At 39.5% G+C, this 14,002-nt stretch overlaps 1 protein-coding gene across 1 annotated transcript in view; it reads left to right on the top strand.

Annotated features, from left to right (window-relative positions):
• Nucleotides 1-12,106, top strand: part of LOC107694705 (collagen alpha-1(II) chain) — a 51,360-nt gene extending 39,254 nt beyond the window's left edge. The window contains exons 43-54 of the mRNA XM_016494399.1: nucleotides 7-114; nucleotides 643-750; nucleotides 4,203-4,256; nucleotides 4,345-4,452; nucleotides 5,066-5,119; nucleotides 5,244-5,351; nucleotides 5,443-5,496; nucleotides 5,880-5,987; nucleotides 7,009-7,297; nucleotides 7,363-7,550; nucleotides 7,666-7,908; nucleotides 10,500-12,106. Coding sequence (XP_016349885.1) covers nucleotides 7-114; nucleotides 643-750; nucleotides 4,203-4,256; nucleotides 4,345-4,452; nucleotides 5,066-5,119; nucleotides 5,244-5,351; nucleotides 5,443-5,496; nucleotides 5,880-5,987; nucleotides 7,009-7,297; nucleotides 7,363-7,550; nucleotides 7,666-7,908; nucleotides 10,500-10,646 — 1,569 coding nt within the window. The 3' untranslated portion in view covers nucleotides 10,647-12,106. The remainder of the gene's footprint in view (nucleotides 1-6; nucleotides 115-642; nucleotides 751-4,202; nucleotides 4,257-4,344; nucleotides 4,453-5,065; nucleotides 5,120-5,243; nucleotides 5,352-5,442; nucleotides 5,497-5,879; nucleotides 5,988-7,008; nucleotides 7,298-7,362; nucleotides 7,551-7,665; nucleotides 7,909-10,499) is intronic.
• Nucleotides 12,107-14,002: the final 1,896 nt, after the last annotated feature.

The raw sequence follows: 14,002 nt of genomic DNA, 5'->3' as shown, positions 1-14,002 counted from the left end.
TCCCAGGGTCCGGATGGGCCTGCAGGTCCTCAGGGTCTGGCTGGTCAGCGTGGTATTGTTGGACTTCCAGGACAGCGTGGTGAAAGAGGTTTCCCTGGCCTTCCTGGACCCTCTGTGAGTCTAAACTGTCCCTGATAACACTCTGACATTTAGGATAGTAATGATGACAGTGACACAGGAGACAGAGAAACCGTTCTTCAAGCTTTTTATCAGATTCTCCTTTAAGGTGCACTTTATGTAGTTCTACTCTGCCAGCTTTTCAGTTTCCAGTGAATGTGACAATTAGATAAAAGCATGAGAATTTTTTTCCATGTTTGAGGATCAACTGCCCTTGCCAATGATACACATAGCTGTTAATGCATTATTAAAAATAAATAAATAGTTGCAAAATACTGTATGAAGGCACTTCTGCTTTGCTTGTCTCATGCACATTAACCACAGAGACAAGCATTTTTCACAATGTCACCAAAAATCACAACAGAATGCCTAAAAATCAAAAGGCATCTTGTTAAATATGGGATTGATTATTTCTCAGATAGCACTTAACCTACAATGAAGAAATAGCAAAGACAAAGAGTTTTATACAGGCAGGTGCAGAGCTAATAAGGTGGCTCACGTTGTGCTGATGAATCCCCATCACAGGGTGAGCCTGGTAAACAAGGAGCTACTGGAGGATCTGGAGACCGTGGACCCCCTGGACCTGTGGGAGCGCCGGGTCTGACCGGACCTGCTGGAGAACCTGGGAGAGAGGTATGTCACAGCCAGCCATGGTCCTGACAGTGATTTACTCCAGCACAACCCGCCAAATCAACCTGCTCAAACCATGCAAAATATGTAAACTGCACAGTTCAGGTCACATCTAAATAATATTTCATTCATTACATTCAGCACAAATCCAAATGTGCGAGCTTTGCACAGGTTTTGTGTGCTTGCCGTTACTTGGATTATATAACTCGCTTTGAAATATACGCCACAGCATGTGATACAAACCTGTGACTTTAGTCCAGAAATTGCTTTAAACCAGTGGTTCCCAATCCTGGTCCTGGAGTCCCCAGCGCTGCACATTTTATATGTCTTCAGCATGTCTATATAAATGCATCATTCATTCATGTCTCCTCAATCAGTCACAGCTTAATCTAGTTATCACCTCATTAGTAAACAGTGTTGGGCAGTAACTAGTTACAGTAATAAAATTACTTTGTGCAGTACTAGTAGTGTAACTAATTACTAATAAAATTTGGTAACACTTTATTTTAAGGTGTCCTTGTTACACATGATACATGTACTTACTATTATAATAACAATCAATTATGCATAATTACATGCAAGTAACCCTGAACCAAACCCTAACCATATAGTAAGTACATGTAGTTCATTAATATTACTCAGTACTTAAATGTATAATTACACTGTAACAAGGACATCTTAAAATAAAATGTAACCTAAGATTTCAGAAATAATATTACAGTTACTATCCATAAAACAGCTAGTTACTTGTTAGTAACATTTCAGAAGAATTTTATGGGGAAGATACACAACTACAACTTCTGTGGGGCATGAAGGAAAAGTAATGTAACAAGTAGTGTAACTAATTACTGTTACCAGAAAGTAATAAGTCAAGTAATAATATTACTTTTGAAAGGAGTAACTAATAATGAGTAATAAATTAAATTTTGAGTAACGAGCCCATCACTGTTAGTAAAGGCTCCAAGACCTCACATGATAGAAGAGACGTCAGAACTGTGCCGTGTCAGGCTCCAGGAACAGACTGGGAAACTCTGTGCTGTGGAGACTGAGCATCTGACAGAAACAGTAGCACTTGCTCACACAGCTGTTTGTAAAGTGCTCCCATTTACAATCCCAAACCTGGCATTAGAGCCTGTGCTTTGATCAGCTTGAGAGATTTGAACAGATGTTCTTGTCTAGGCTTGTCTGCATTGTACAGTGGAGCTTCATCTTTAACCCTTGCAATGAGACAGCTGTCATGGCCTGTCACTGATTTTGTACCATCGCTGCATTTTACCAGTTTATAATGTACTCTATCATGAAATCGTTCAGTTTGTTGAAAACAGCCCATTTTGTCCTGAACTTCAGAATATAATTGAAGAATGTAATTGTTAAAGTCCAGTGTTTTATTGCCAGTATAGCTACTAATCATGTCTTTGTTCCCTACCTCAAACAATGCTAAAGATTTACAAGATTTTGCATCCTCACAGACAAATTTCCTTTTTTCTCAGATATTTACAGGTTCATTGCTTTGCCTTTGACATTTTCCCAGTCCCCCATCTAACCAGAGATTCATCTATTTAAATATGAAGGATTAAATAGGTTTACATATTTATAATACTAGCTCTAGTGCACTAATTGTACCACTGCTAATGTTTTTACTATTTCATAAACATTAGCGTGGATGCACTTTTCAGTTTGTGAATAACAGAAAAATAAACCCTTTTTGAACTAACTGCATTCATCATTAAAGTGGAACTGCATTATGTAATGAAAATGCATTTAATCAGTTTACCCCCCAAAAAAGAAAAGAAACCAATAAAATAAACTGAGACAAAACAACAAACAAGTTTGGTAACACTTTAGAATACTGTTCCAACATTAATGAATAACTACACGGGAACAAATGACTAATGCACTATTAACGTTCTAGTAACTACTATTAACTAACAACAAACTGATTAACGATTTGGTAAGTAATAGTGCTCAGCTGAAACTGGTAGTTCACTATTAGCTAATCAATAACTACTGTTTTTCATATATCCTGGAGAACTACTAACTACTGTATACAGGTTCATAATTAATGTGAATTATGCATAATCTATAATTAATTCTAAAGTGAAGATCATGCTAACCCACTAGTAATGACTCAAGTATTTCCAAATCCTTCTAAAGGAACTACTAATTATTTGGATCAATATTCTAAAGTGTTACCACAAGTTCTTTAGAGAATAATGAACAAGGCAAAACAAAATTCACTAAAAACATTATAATTTTGTCATCATTTACTGTCCCTCAAGTCTTTCCAATTCTGAATGCCTTTCTGTGGAACATTAAAGATCTTCTGAGAGATGTCTCAGTGTCTTGTGTTCAGCAGCAGTCATACAGGTTTGAAATGACATGAAGGTAATTAGATGAGGACAGAAGCAATTTTTTTCTTGTATCAACTGTCTTAAAGTAATGAATGGCTGAAGCATGAAAGTAAGTGTTTACTACTTTAGGCAGTGGTGGTCAGTCCTGTTCCTGGAGATCTGCCATCCAAAAGTTCACCTCCAGCCCAAATCAAACACTCCTGGAGCAGCACACCTGAAGCAGCTACATACAAACCAAATGTAGATACAAAGAAATGTTAACAGGGTTAAGTGTCAACATGTTTAGGGTGCAAATGGACGTTTGGATGACAGAGTAATGACCGATTGAACATTTCATATGGACTTTCTGCAAATTAAAAACACTGCTTTCACACACGTACTGGTTAAGCAATGTGATTTAATTTCATAAAGCTGAAAAATACATAAATAAATAACACACAAGCACTATACCTAATTTTTTGTAAAATATAAGGCCATTTTTCCAGAGGCTTGCACCATAAATCTAGTTGAACAAGCTCAGGGTTATAGGACTGGTTTTGAACTGACAAAACCAAACCGATATACATTTTTTACCGTTTGCCAAAAAACGTGAAAACCGATCAACATATTTCTAAAAAAACAAAGCAATAGTATAAAAAATAACAAATGGAGATTAGATGCTTTCCTTGTACACAGTTGCTTGTTGTCTTGAAACTGAAATGAATTTCCAACCCTAACTAACCCAACTAACCCTAACATGCATACATGCTGTACATACATAAAGCGTTCACAGCTGTCAGAAATATGGACTGTCTGTGTTGTGTTTTTCCATTACCTAGTTTTCCCTTGTGTGTGACATGCCCATATTTGGTTTCCTTCCTGTTCCTGTTCATATTGTGTTTCATTGAGTCCAGGTGTGTCTCGTCATCCCCTCGTTTTGTCGTGTACTTAATCCCAGTGTTTCCTGTGTCTATCGTGCTGTCTCCCGGCTACCCTGTGTTTCCCTCCAGTTTGGATCATTAAAGACTGTTTTCCTTCAACTCCTTCGTCTCCGCGCTCCTTCGTTCCTCCACAGTAGGCAATTGTGACAACAGCAAGTTTAATATTATAAATTGTTTTTTGCAGGGCAATCCCGGATCTGATGGTCCTCCTGGCCGAGACGGTTCTGCAGGAATAAAGGTGGGCATCAAAGAGGATTGTGTATCACTGCTGTATGGTGTGAGGTGCGCTCTCTGACTCTCTGCATCACTGTGTGTGTTGTGTTCAGGGTGACCGAGGAGACACTGGACCCGTGGGCGCTCCTGGTGCTCCGGGTGGCACTGGTGCTCCCGGTCCGGTCGGACCCACTGGCAAACAGGGAGACCGAGGAGAGGCCGTGAGTACAGATTCAAACAACACGGCATGATTCTTACTCTGTAACACTGTGTCAGGAAAATGATATTTATTATTCACGTTACTGAATGGTATTATTTCAGGGATTTTTACCACAAACGGTTTCAGGGATTTTTACCACAAACGGTCTCAGTTTTAATTGAATGATAACAAACAAACAGTTAACAAACAGGCTGGAAAATTTGTCAACTAAATTGACTATATCAGTGATTTTGTGACGTTGTACTAGTTTCATGATTGACTTACGAAAGTCTATTCAGTATCAATACTCATGTCATTCCTCTCAACAGGGTAGAATGTGTATGAGTGACATTAATGCACTACAAATGCTATAAAAACATAAATCAAAACTGTTGAGACAGTCCAAGCTTTTTAGTTGAATTTCCATTAAAATGTGTTGCATGTAGAAAGTGGTATAGCTGGATGGGATTACGTCTCAAAGCTGCCGTTAATACACAGTGAAAGCATGGAAACCATAGGCCTGTCCAAAAATACACTACTGGAAGCGACAAGACGAGAAAAAAAGGATTTCAAATTTACAGTAGATGATTTCAAGCCAAAAGATGACATTTTACATATAACGCTCTTAACTGTAGGGACCCCAAGGACCTGCTGGATCTCTGGGGCCTGCTGGATCTCGGGGAATGCCTGTGAGTGCTTCTCTTGCCACACATGACTCGATTCTGCTTTCAATGTGTCAATTTATGCACAAAACTTGGATGTAGACTTATAGAGTTAATGTAGAGTTGCAATGCTCATGTCCATTAATCACAGGGCCCACAAGGCCCACGCGGCGATAAGGGTGAGGCTGGCGATTCGGGTGAGAGAGGACAGAAAGGACACCGAGGATTCACCGGTCTTCAGGGTCTGCCTGGGCCTCCTGTAAGTTGCAGTTTCTTTGCTAAAGCATTATATATGCAGATACTGAGGTAAGATGAGCTAACACAAAAACACCTGTACACTCCACACACAGGGCCAAGCTGGTGACCAAGGAGCTTCTGGACCTGCTGGACCCGGCGGAGCAAGAGTATGTAGCCAGGAGCATTATTACTGCATCTGTATTTGTCAGGTGTCAAACCCTGCAGCGTTTAGCTCCAACCTTAATCAAACACAACAGGCCTCATTTATGAAATTGGATCTTTGAGTGTGCATACACTAAAACCCACAGCGATGTTTGTCTTTGACATGGAAAAGCTCCATGTCAGGGTTTAAGCAGATGTACACACTTTTCCTTGTGGGTATGTAGGATGGTTTCTATGCAACATTTTATAAATGAGGCCCAAAAATGGCTTGAAAGCCACAGGCAAGTGTGTAAGAGAAGGTTGGAACTAAACTCTGGAGGCCCTACAGGAGCAGGATCATGCAAACAGGTGATGCTCTGCTGAGACTCAGACTTCTGACTCTTTCCAGGGACCCCCAGGCCCTGTTGGTCCAGCTGGAAAAGATGGAGCAAATGGTATGCCCGGACCCATCGGACCCCCTGGACCTCGCGGTCGTTCTGGAGAGACTGGGCCATCCGTGAGTAGCACACTTCACATTTTCTATGCTCCCCTAGTTAAACACACTTGAATAAACTCATCAAGCAGTTAGTAGAGACTCCGCGGCCAGATGAAGGATCTTTTCTGAATGTGTACTGTTGGGGGCAATGTTCCCTCTAACATGACCGCACAGAAGAAACAATTAGGATCAATCCAGTATTCACCTGCAGAGAGACCACGTTTGCACAAAAAATGAGTTGGAAAAGCCTTTTGAATTCTAGTAAATGTGAAATAATTGCAATGCTCAGGCAAACCGCTATAGAGTTGGTGTCGCTACAGAACCGGTGAATGTGGTTAACAGGTTTCAAAGAAAAAGAATGATGTGCACCAAATCAGTCGCTGTAGAAATCGTATACTCAACACGAGAGCCAACGCAATGACGTGTGAAATAAAACATCATCATGTATTTAAGAAGAGTGGCTTGATTAAGTGCTGGAAATAGAGGATGATGGGCACAGAATGGTAACAAAACTATTAGACATTTGTGTAGTAGGGTGCAAACTCTTCATAGGGATGTTTAGATATAAGAATTCATGTTCACGTTTTTGAAAATATTTAGCTTACAGATCAATTTAAATGCTTCAGTTGTTTTTTATGTATTATATTATTATATTCTATTATAATAAAGAACTTAACTGTTCTGCTTGAGTTTTTTTTAAATGATTTTTAGAAGAATTTCTTGGTAAAAAAATGTTTTGTCTGGTAAGCTAAAATGTGCATCGTTTAGTTACATCAAGGGTCAAATCAAATATAAATAGCACATTAAGGCTAACAGTTACAGGTATGGTACAAAAAATGTTTTTGCTTAGATGGCCAAAATATCCGCCTGATAGAGAGAATTTTGCTCAGCAAGAAAAAAAATACTCTAGGATATATACTTGGGGATACTCTAGGACCAGGGTTGTGAAATGCTGGTCTTAAAAGTTCTGATTAAGAAAGTCTGCTGAAACGCAAGGCCGCGTGTTTAACACTAGATGGGTTCATACGCTGCTTCTCCTCAGGGCCCCCAAGGAAACCCTGGTCCCCCCGGTCTCCCTGGCCCCCCGGGGCCCGGCATCGACCTGTCTGCTTTCGCTGGTCTGTCTCATCCTGAGAAGGGTCCGGACCCCCTGCGGTACATGAGGGCAGACCAGGCCGCCGAAGGTAACGTTCAGCATGATGCAGAGGTGGATGCCACTCTGAAGTCCCTCAACAACCAGATGGAGAACATCCGCAGCCCTGATGGTACTAAAAAGAGCCCGGCCCGCACCTGCAGGGACCTGAAGCTCTGCCACCCCGACTGGAAGAGCGGTGAGTCTTCTGCCTTCATGAAGCACAGGGAATATGTGCGGGAATAACGTTCCGTCTCTCCGCAGGTGAATACTGGATTGATCCTAACCAGGGCTGCACCGTTGATGCTATGAAGGTGTTCTGCAACATGGAGACCGGCGAGACCTGCGTTTATCCTAAACCCGCCAACATCCCACGCAAGAGCTGGTGGACTTCCAAGGGTGCGGAGCGCAAACACGTTTGGTTTGGAGAAGCCATGAATGGTGGATTCCATGTGAGTCTCTCGTTCTGGTCCTGCTGACCTGCTGGATTCAGGTCGATTCAGAACGATTCTTTAGGATTTAGATCATCTCTGTCTAATGTACTTTCTTCCATTTTTCCATCCCCAGTTTGGCTATGGAGACGACAACCTGGCACCTAACACAGCAAGCATTCAGATGACTTTCCTAAGACTGCTGTCCACAGAGGCCTCACAGAATCTCACCTACCACTGCAAGAACAGCGTGGCCTACATGGATGAGGCCACTGGAGACCTGAAGAGAGCTCTGCTGCTGCAGGGGTCCAATAATGTGGAGATCCGAGCCGAGGGCAACAGCCGCTTCACATATACTGTTCTGGAGGACGGCTGCAAGGTGAGGAAACACTTCTGACCAGGCTTGGGAAGCAAGAATTTAATAATAATAATAATAATAATAATAATAATAATGGAAGTGAATGTAACCATAATAGTTCTAGAACTGTTTCGGTGCAACAAAATAATACAAAGGCTCTGTTTACACGTGGTGTTAAGATGTGTTTTGGTCAATCAGATCACAAGTAGACGAGGGAGACACGTACCTGTTCACACCTGCTGTTTTAATCCATCTCTTCTGTCCAGTTTTGACCTCTTCTGTCCTGATTTCTTTTGAGGGGAGGTCTGTGGGCAATCGTATGTGGGCTTTATCTGACCTGTCGATCTAATATTGTGAAATAAGTAGACATACACCGATTTCAATTTTCTTGGCCGAAGTGTGACCTGCCGATACTGATTTTTGCTGATTCCGATTTTCTTTCTGAGAAATATAATTGACAGCATATACAAACAAAAATCTATGCAAATTTCAATGCAAAGATTATTTATTTAATAAGAAATTATTCAACATTACAATTCCCCCAATCTGGACTAAGTTGCAGATTGTCTCTCACTTAAACAACTCTCAAAATAAAGTGCTCCGTGACTGGAAAGAGGAAGAAATAGTTAACTTAAAATGAGTTGCTGTATGTAACAAAACAGATGTCATTTCCCACTATGTTTATAAATGGTCATTTTTTTCCCCTAACCTTATTAAATGTGTCATCTTTCACATCAAATTCTTACTTTGTTTCAATTAATTCAGTTAGAATAATAAGAAACTATAGAGTTGTTACCATTCAAATGAAATTAGTGTTAACAAACTCCATCTTTCCACTGCTGAGGAAACAGAAGCTGCATCTGAAGTGGCATTAGATGCATTTACACAGACAGTTTGATGAAGCTGAGCTGCCATAAATGCTTTTACGCTGCAACATTTCAAATGCATAAATAATTTTATAAGATTAATGTTTTACATATTTTTTTAAACACAAATAAATGTTGAAAAAAATGCAATGATGCTTTTAAATAACTAAAATATGACCAGTAGGTGGCGGCAAATGTCTGTTTTAATGAGTGAGTCATTCATTCATTCATTCATTCAAACGGCTGATTCATTCAGAAACGAGGCAAGTCCTTATGAATGGGCCACTGAATCATTGACTCACTCGATTCGTTCAAAAACATGGATTCATTCAGTAACAAAACACTGCTGTGTGTTGCTTGGAGACACAACGGTTCTGCTGTGGCTTTGATCGGAACTATTCTCGTCAGCGAAATTGAGCAAAAACAGTCAATATTTTGTCTAAAATCTAAGTCACTTAATTTTAACTTGTTTATTGAAATACTATTGTACAAATCAGTGTCATCACTATTGACATCAGTGTCACATTGCAAGCATGTTGATATTGATATTTGGGGAAACATCATGGCTGTATAATGTTGCTTACCTAAATCATATTTTGTAAATATCTTTGTTTTTCTACCGCAGTATGCATCTATAAATTTCTTTGAGTGACTTTGTGTGTGCTGTCTCTCTCACACACTCACTCAGGCTGTGCAAGCCTCATCTGGCACGACATAAATACATTATCAGTCGCCGTTTACACTGAATGCAATTAAAATTAGAATCATTCTCACGCGAAACGACATGTTTACACGCGACTGTGAGTGTGCGTGTGGCTGTGACGCCATTGATAAAAGGATCGGCTCGGAGTCGGCAAGACGTGAGACTGACCGCCGGTCACCGATCCGGGCCGCTCATGCAAAAAACCGTCTGATTCCGATCACTGGCCGGTCAATCGGTGCATCTCTAGAAATAAGCTCACACAATTCACATATGAGCTAAACACTGTAAAGCAATTTTTTTTTTTTTAAATGTTTACAGCATGGATAAATTTTTTCCGTGATGTGGCCATAAAAAATTAGATGAAACAGACCTTTCCCCCCTTTTGTTTTGTTAATTATTTAACTGAAACCTATTTTGTGTAAGCCTATTTTTTTTCTTCTATCATATGTCATTTTATTCTGTTTAATTTTTGTTTCTTTCCTGTTGTTTATGTACATGTAAAACTAAACCACTGAAAAGAAAAAAACATTTATTATTAATGAGTGACATTATACATTTATCAGTTATAATTTAATGTAACTAGTTTAACGTTGTAATTTTGTGGGCTAACTGATAGGAAATGAATAAGCTCAGTCAGCGGAGAGCAGGCGGTCTTTTGTGGCTGTTTGAACACATTTTCTGTGTATTTTTAAACCTACCTCTGTAATTGGTATAAATTGAACAAGCTCAAAACATGTTGGACCCCGTTCACACCTGTATTTAGTGTTGTCCACTTGTGATCGGATCAACGAAATCTCAGCATAATGCCAGGTTTAAACAGAGCCAAAGAGAGCAAGTAGACAACAATGCCTTTGTGTTTTTGTCCTCACGGGTTGAACTTAACTACAAACATACGGTGCTACCAGTACACTGTGACTCACAAACGCCTTCTAAAAATGTGCCGCTCACGTTTACATACAAAAACAATAGAGAAGCAGTTCGGTAGAGTGCAAAAACATGTTCTGTGTGAACAGGCTCCTTACAGCTGAGTTTTTTCCCGACAGAAACACACGGGACAATGGAGCAAGACGGTCATCGAGTACAAATCCCAGAAGACGTCACGCCTGCCCATTGTGGACATTGCACCGATGGATATTGGAGGAGCTCATCAGGAGTTCGGAGTGGACGTGGGTGCCGTCTGTTTCTTGTAAACACAGAGGAACAGATGAAACCGGGACAGACAAAACGAGAGCGATAACACACACTCGAGAGCGAGGAACAAAGAAAGAGAGAAACTAAAGAACTTGACATTTTAAAGTGGGACATCTTTGTGACTAGAAAAGAAGTGCTTCCGAAAGTATTTTTAGGATAGGCACTAGAGGTACTCATCTGTGACTGACCTGCCATTCCCTGACCCTCGGCACTCTGGGAACATCTCACAGTCCCAACACAACGCTACATGAGGCAGAAGCCAGAGAAAAGACAGAAGCAGAAGTGTGTCTTGGTTTTATTTATTTATTGTTAAGGTGCTATTTCCCCCTGTGCATTTGAATCAAGAGTTGTACATCGGTGAGTCCCACACTAAGTATTTTATCATTTTCTTCTATAATTATGGGACTCACACATTCTACAACAGCCTGAACTTTGAGAATCACATGCAAGTCTTTATTATCACCACAGTGTATGTAAATTACTGTGCATTAAAACATAATCAATGGTGCTAATCTTATGAAACACCCTGCATTTTTTCCAATGACCAGATATATAATAGACATCGAATTGTTTATTTGTGTATGTGTCCGTTCATTAAAGTTAGGTTTTTTTCAGCCCTATTATGTCACAATATTCAATGTACTTTTAAAAGAGACCTTCCACGTGTGTGGTCTGTAGCCCAGTTTTGAGTTTTCTTTTTTTAAGCTACCTCACGCTGTAAAAAAACACCACAGAAAAAGAAAAGCCTTGCTAATTTGTAACGTCAGCATTAAGCCAGACTGTGCTCTGGTCAGAATTGAAAAGATAAATGTAGCTCTTTTCCCTTCTTTATGCTACTCTTTATAAAATTACTTTATTGAGCGGCCCTAAGCACATGCTAAAATTACCTTCCATTGTCTCGCATCTGTCCTTTGAAAACCTATGTATGCGATAGTGGAAAAGCCAAGAGCTGTCGTATTATTGTTTTTATTTTATGTTTTTAATGAATGAAAATCTTAAAAATGTACAACCTAGAGATTGCTTTTATCCGGTTTCCTCTTGTTTTGTTTTAGTTGCACTCTTAGACACAGGGAAGAGCCAGCTACTCAAGAGTAAGAGCTTGTTTGTTTGTGTGTTGTGTTGCCTTTTACATTTGTTGAATTTTATTTTTTTTTGCTAAAATAAAAGGATCTTTGTTCTGTTATATAGTATTCGGGTTTCAGAGGTGGGTTGATTTATTTTGTTTTGGAAAATAAAGAAAAACAATATAGCATCACAGCTTAAGTAAAATTGTTCATTGTGACGGTCATTAATATTTCAGATAATACATCTGTGTACAAATAATACATTGTGCAGTCTGGCTAGTGTATTTATGTTTAGTATATTTCAACATTTGTGCTCTGTTTTTCTATGACTTTTTACAGTAGCAACAACACATAGAATCATTTCTATTAAATAAATAGAGTATTGTTGGTATATCTTTGACGGTTCTTATTATGATTGTACAGCATGCCCTTGTGAGTCAGTGAGGAAATCAGAGTGACAAAGTAACGTCACAGATAACACTGTATAATTCTACCTTAGTTATGAACTATGATGTACAGAAGAAGCAGAGCGAGAAGACAAAACTATCATTGTTCAGGTGTGAAAGAAAGACTGGAGCAATCAGTCTGAGATGCAGCGCACACTGATCATCACTCGTGCTCTCTGGTTGATCGAGACAGGGCCGAATATTCATCCATTCATCACAAGAATACAACAGAAGCGTGTACTATTTACGTTTACACCAGAAACACTGATACTCTGCTGGGACACTGCTTGTCAGAGCTGGATCCTCCCTTCCACCTTCTTTTCTCAATGGTGTATATACATACACTTTTCCAATACATGTTACATTTTTCCTAAAATAAATGTGTCTCTCCATACAGAACATTGTCTGGTTATATTTCATGGTGGCAGCAGACTTTAGCCATGACTATTGGCATATGGCATATTTAAACTGTAAATATGCTGCTGGGCGAATCTGTGTTAATACATGCTCTTGAGCACTAACTGAAAGCCCACTCCAGACACCTGTGTTTAGAAAAGAGCTTGTTATAGCTGTTGTTTGGTCTGGTGTGAGACAAGAGACTTAGCAAACAATATCATCAAATGTGAGCATAGTTCCCAAAATTAACATCCGAGAGGATGAATAGGTCTGACTCCAGCCTAAAGGAGGCTGTTTGTTTTTTTATTCTTCACTCCTGGAGAATATATATATATATATATATATATATGGATGGAAAAACAAGCCAGAAAAAATATGTAGATGCACTGGACACACAAATACATGATACTGATACAGACAAGAGAAATCCTGACACCTTGTGGAAGTCCAGAGGAAACGCATGTAAGACAATATAAGACAATATGTACTCTGAACAGAGTTGATTTAACTCTGGGGATTTTGCTGTGTGCAGTTCTCTGAGAAGTGAGTACGCCTGCTTAGAGCCTGACGTGGCGCTAAGCACTTTTCCATGCGTTTCTATAAATCTGAAAGTTGGCATGGATTTTGGAAATGAGGCCCCTGGTCACTACAGGCAGAACTTTAGCAATTAAATGCCAATTCTCTAATGAAGAGTTAACCTTTGAGAAGTTATTTGTACCGTAGATGTACTTAGCACTATCAACTCACAACAGCATAATTTGAAAAAGTTTTTGCCAAGAACATGCCAAAATTGTGATACAGGCCATAATTCAAGGCAATGTCCTGCATACAACGATGACTGCTGTGCAACAGGTAACAGAGAAACATGCTGTAAACAGAACGCCACAGACAGCAGTCCACGTGTAGGGGAGGTGTTGCTACAATTTATAACAATATTTTCAGTATTTCTCAGAGAGCAGGCTTCAAGTATAACTCGTTTGAAGTAATGGTGCTTCATGTAACATTATCCAGAGAAGCACATGTTAATGATAGATCCCATGTGATGTTTGTACTGGCTACTGTATAGAGGCCACCAGGGCACAATACAGACTTTATTAAAGAATGTGCTGATTTTATATCCAAGTTAGTGCTGGCTGCAGATAAAGTCTTAATTGTTGGCGATTTTAATTTCCATGTTGATAATGAAAAAGATGCATTGGGATCAGCATTCATAGACATTCTGACAACACGTGTCAGGACCTACTCATTGTCGAAATCATACTCTAGATTTAATACTGTCACATGGAATTGATGTTGATGGTGTTGAAATTATGCAGCCAAGCGATGATATCTCAGATCATTTAGTCTTGTGCAAACTTCATATATCTAAAACTGTAAATTCTACTCCTTGTTACAAGTATGCTAGAACCATCACTTCTACCACAAAAGACTGCTTTGTAAGTAATCTTC

Source organism: Sinocyclocheilus anshuiensis, unplaced genomic scaffold (genome assembly GCF_001515605.1).
Source record: "Sinocyclocheilus anshuiensis isolate Anshui unplaced genomic scaffold, SAMN03320099.WGS_v1.1 scaffold3785, whole genome shotgun sequence".
In the NCBI taxonomy this organism is placed as follows: Eukaryota; Metazoa; Chordata; class Actinopteri; order Cypriniformes; family Cyprinidae; genus Sinocyclocheilus; species Sinocyclocheilus anshuiensis.
This window is presented reverse-complemented; position numbering and strand designations above follow the sequence as displayed.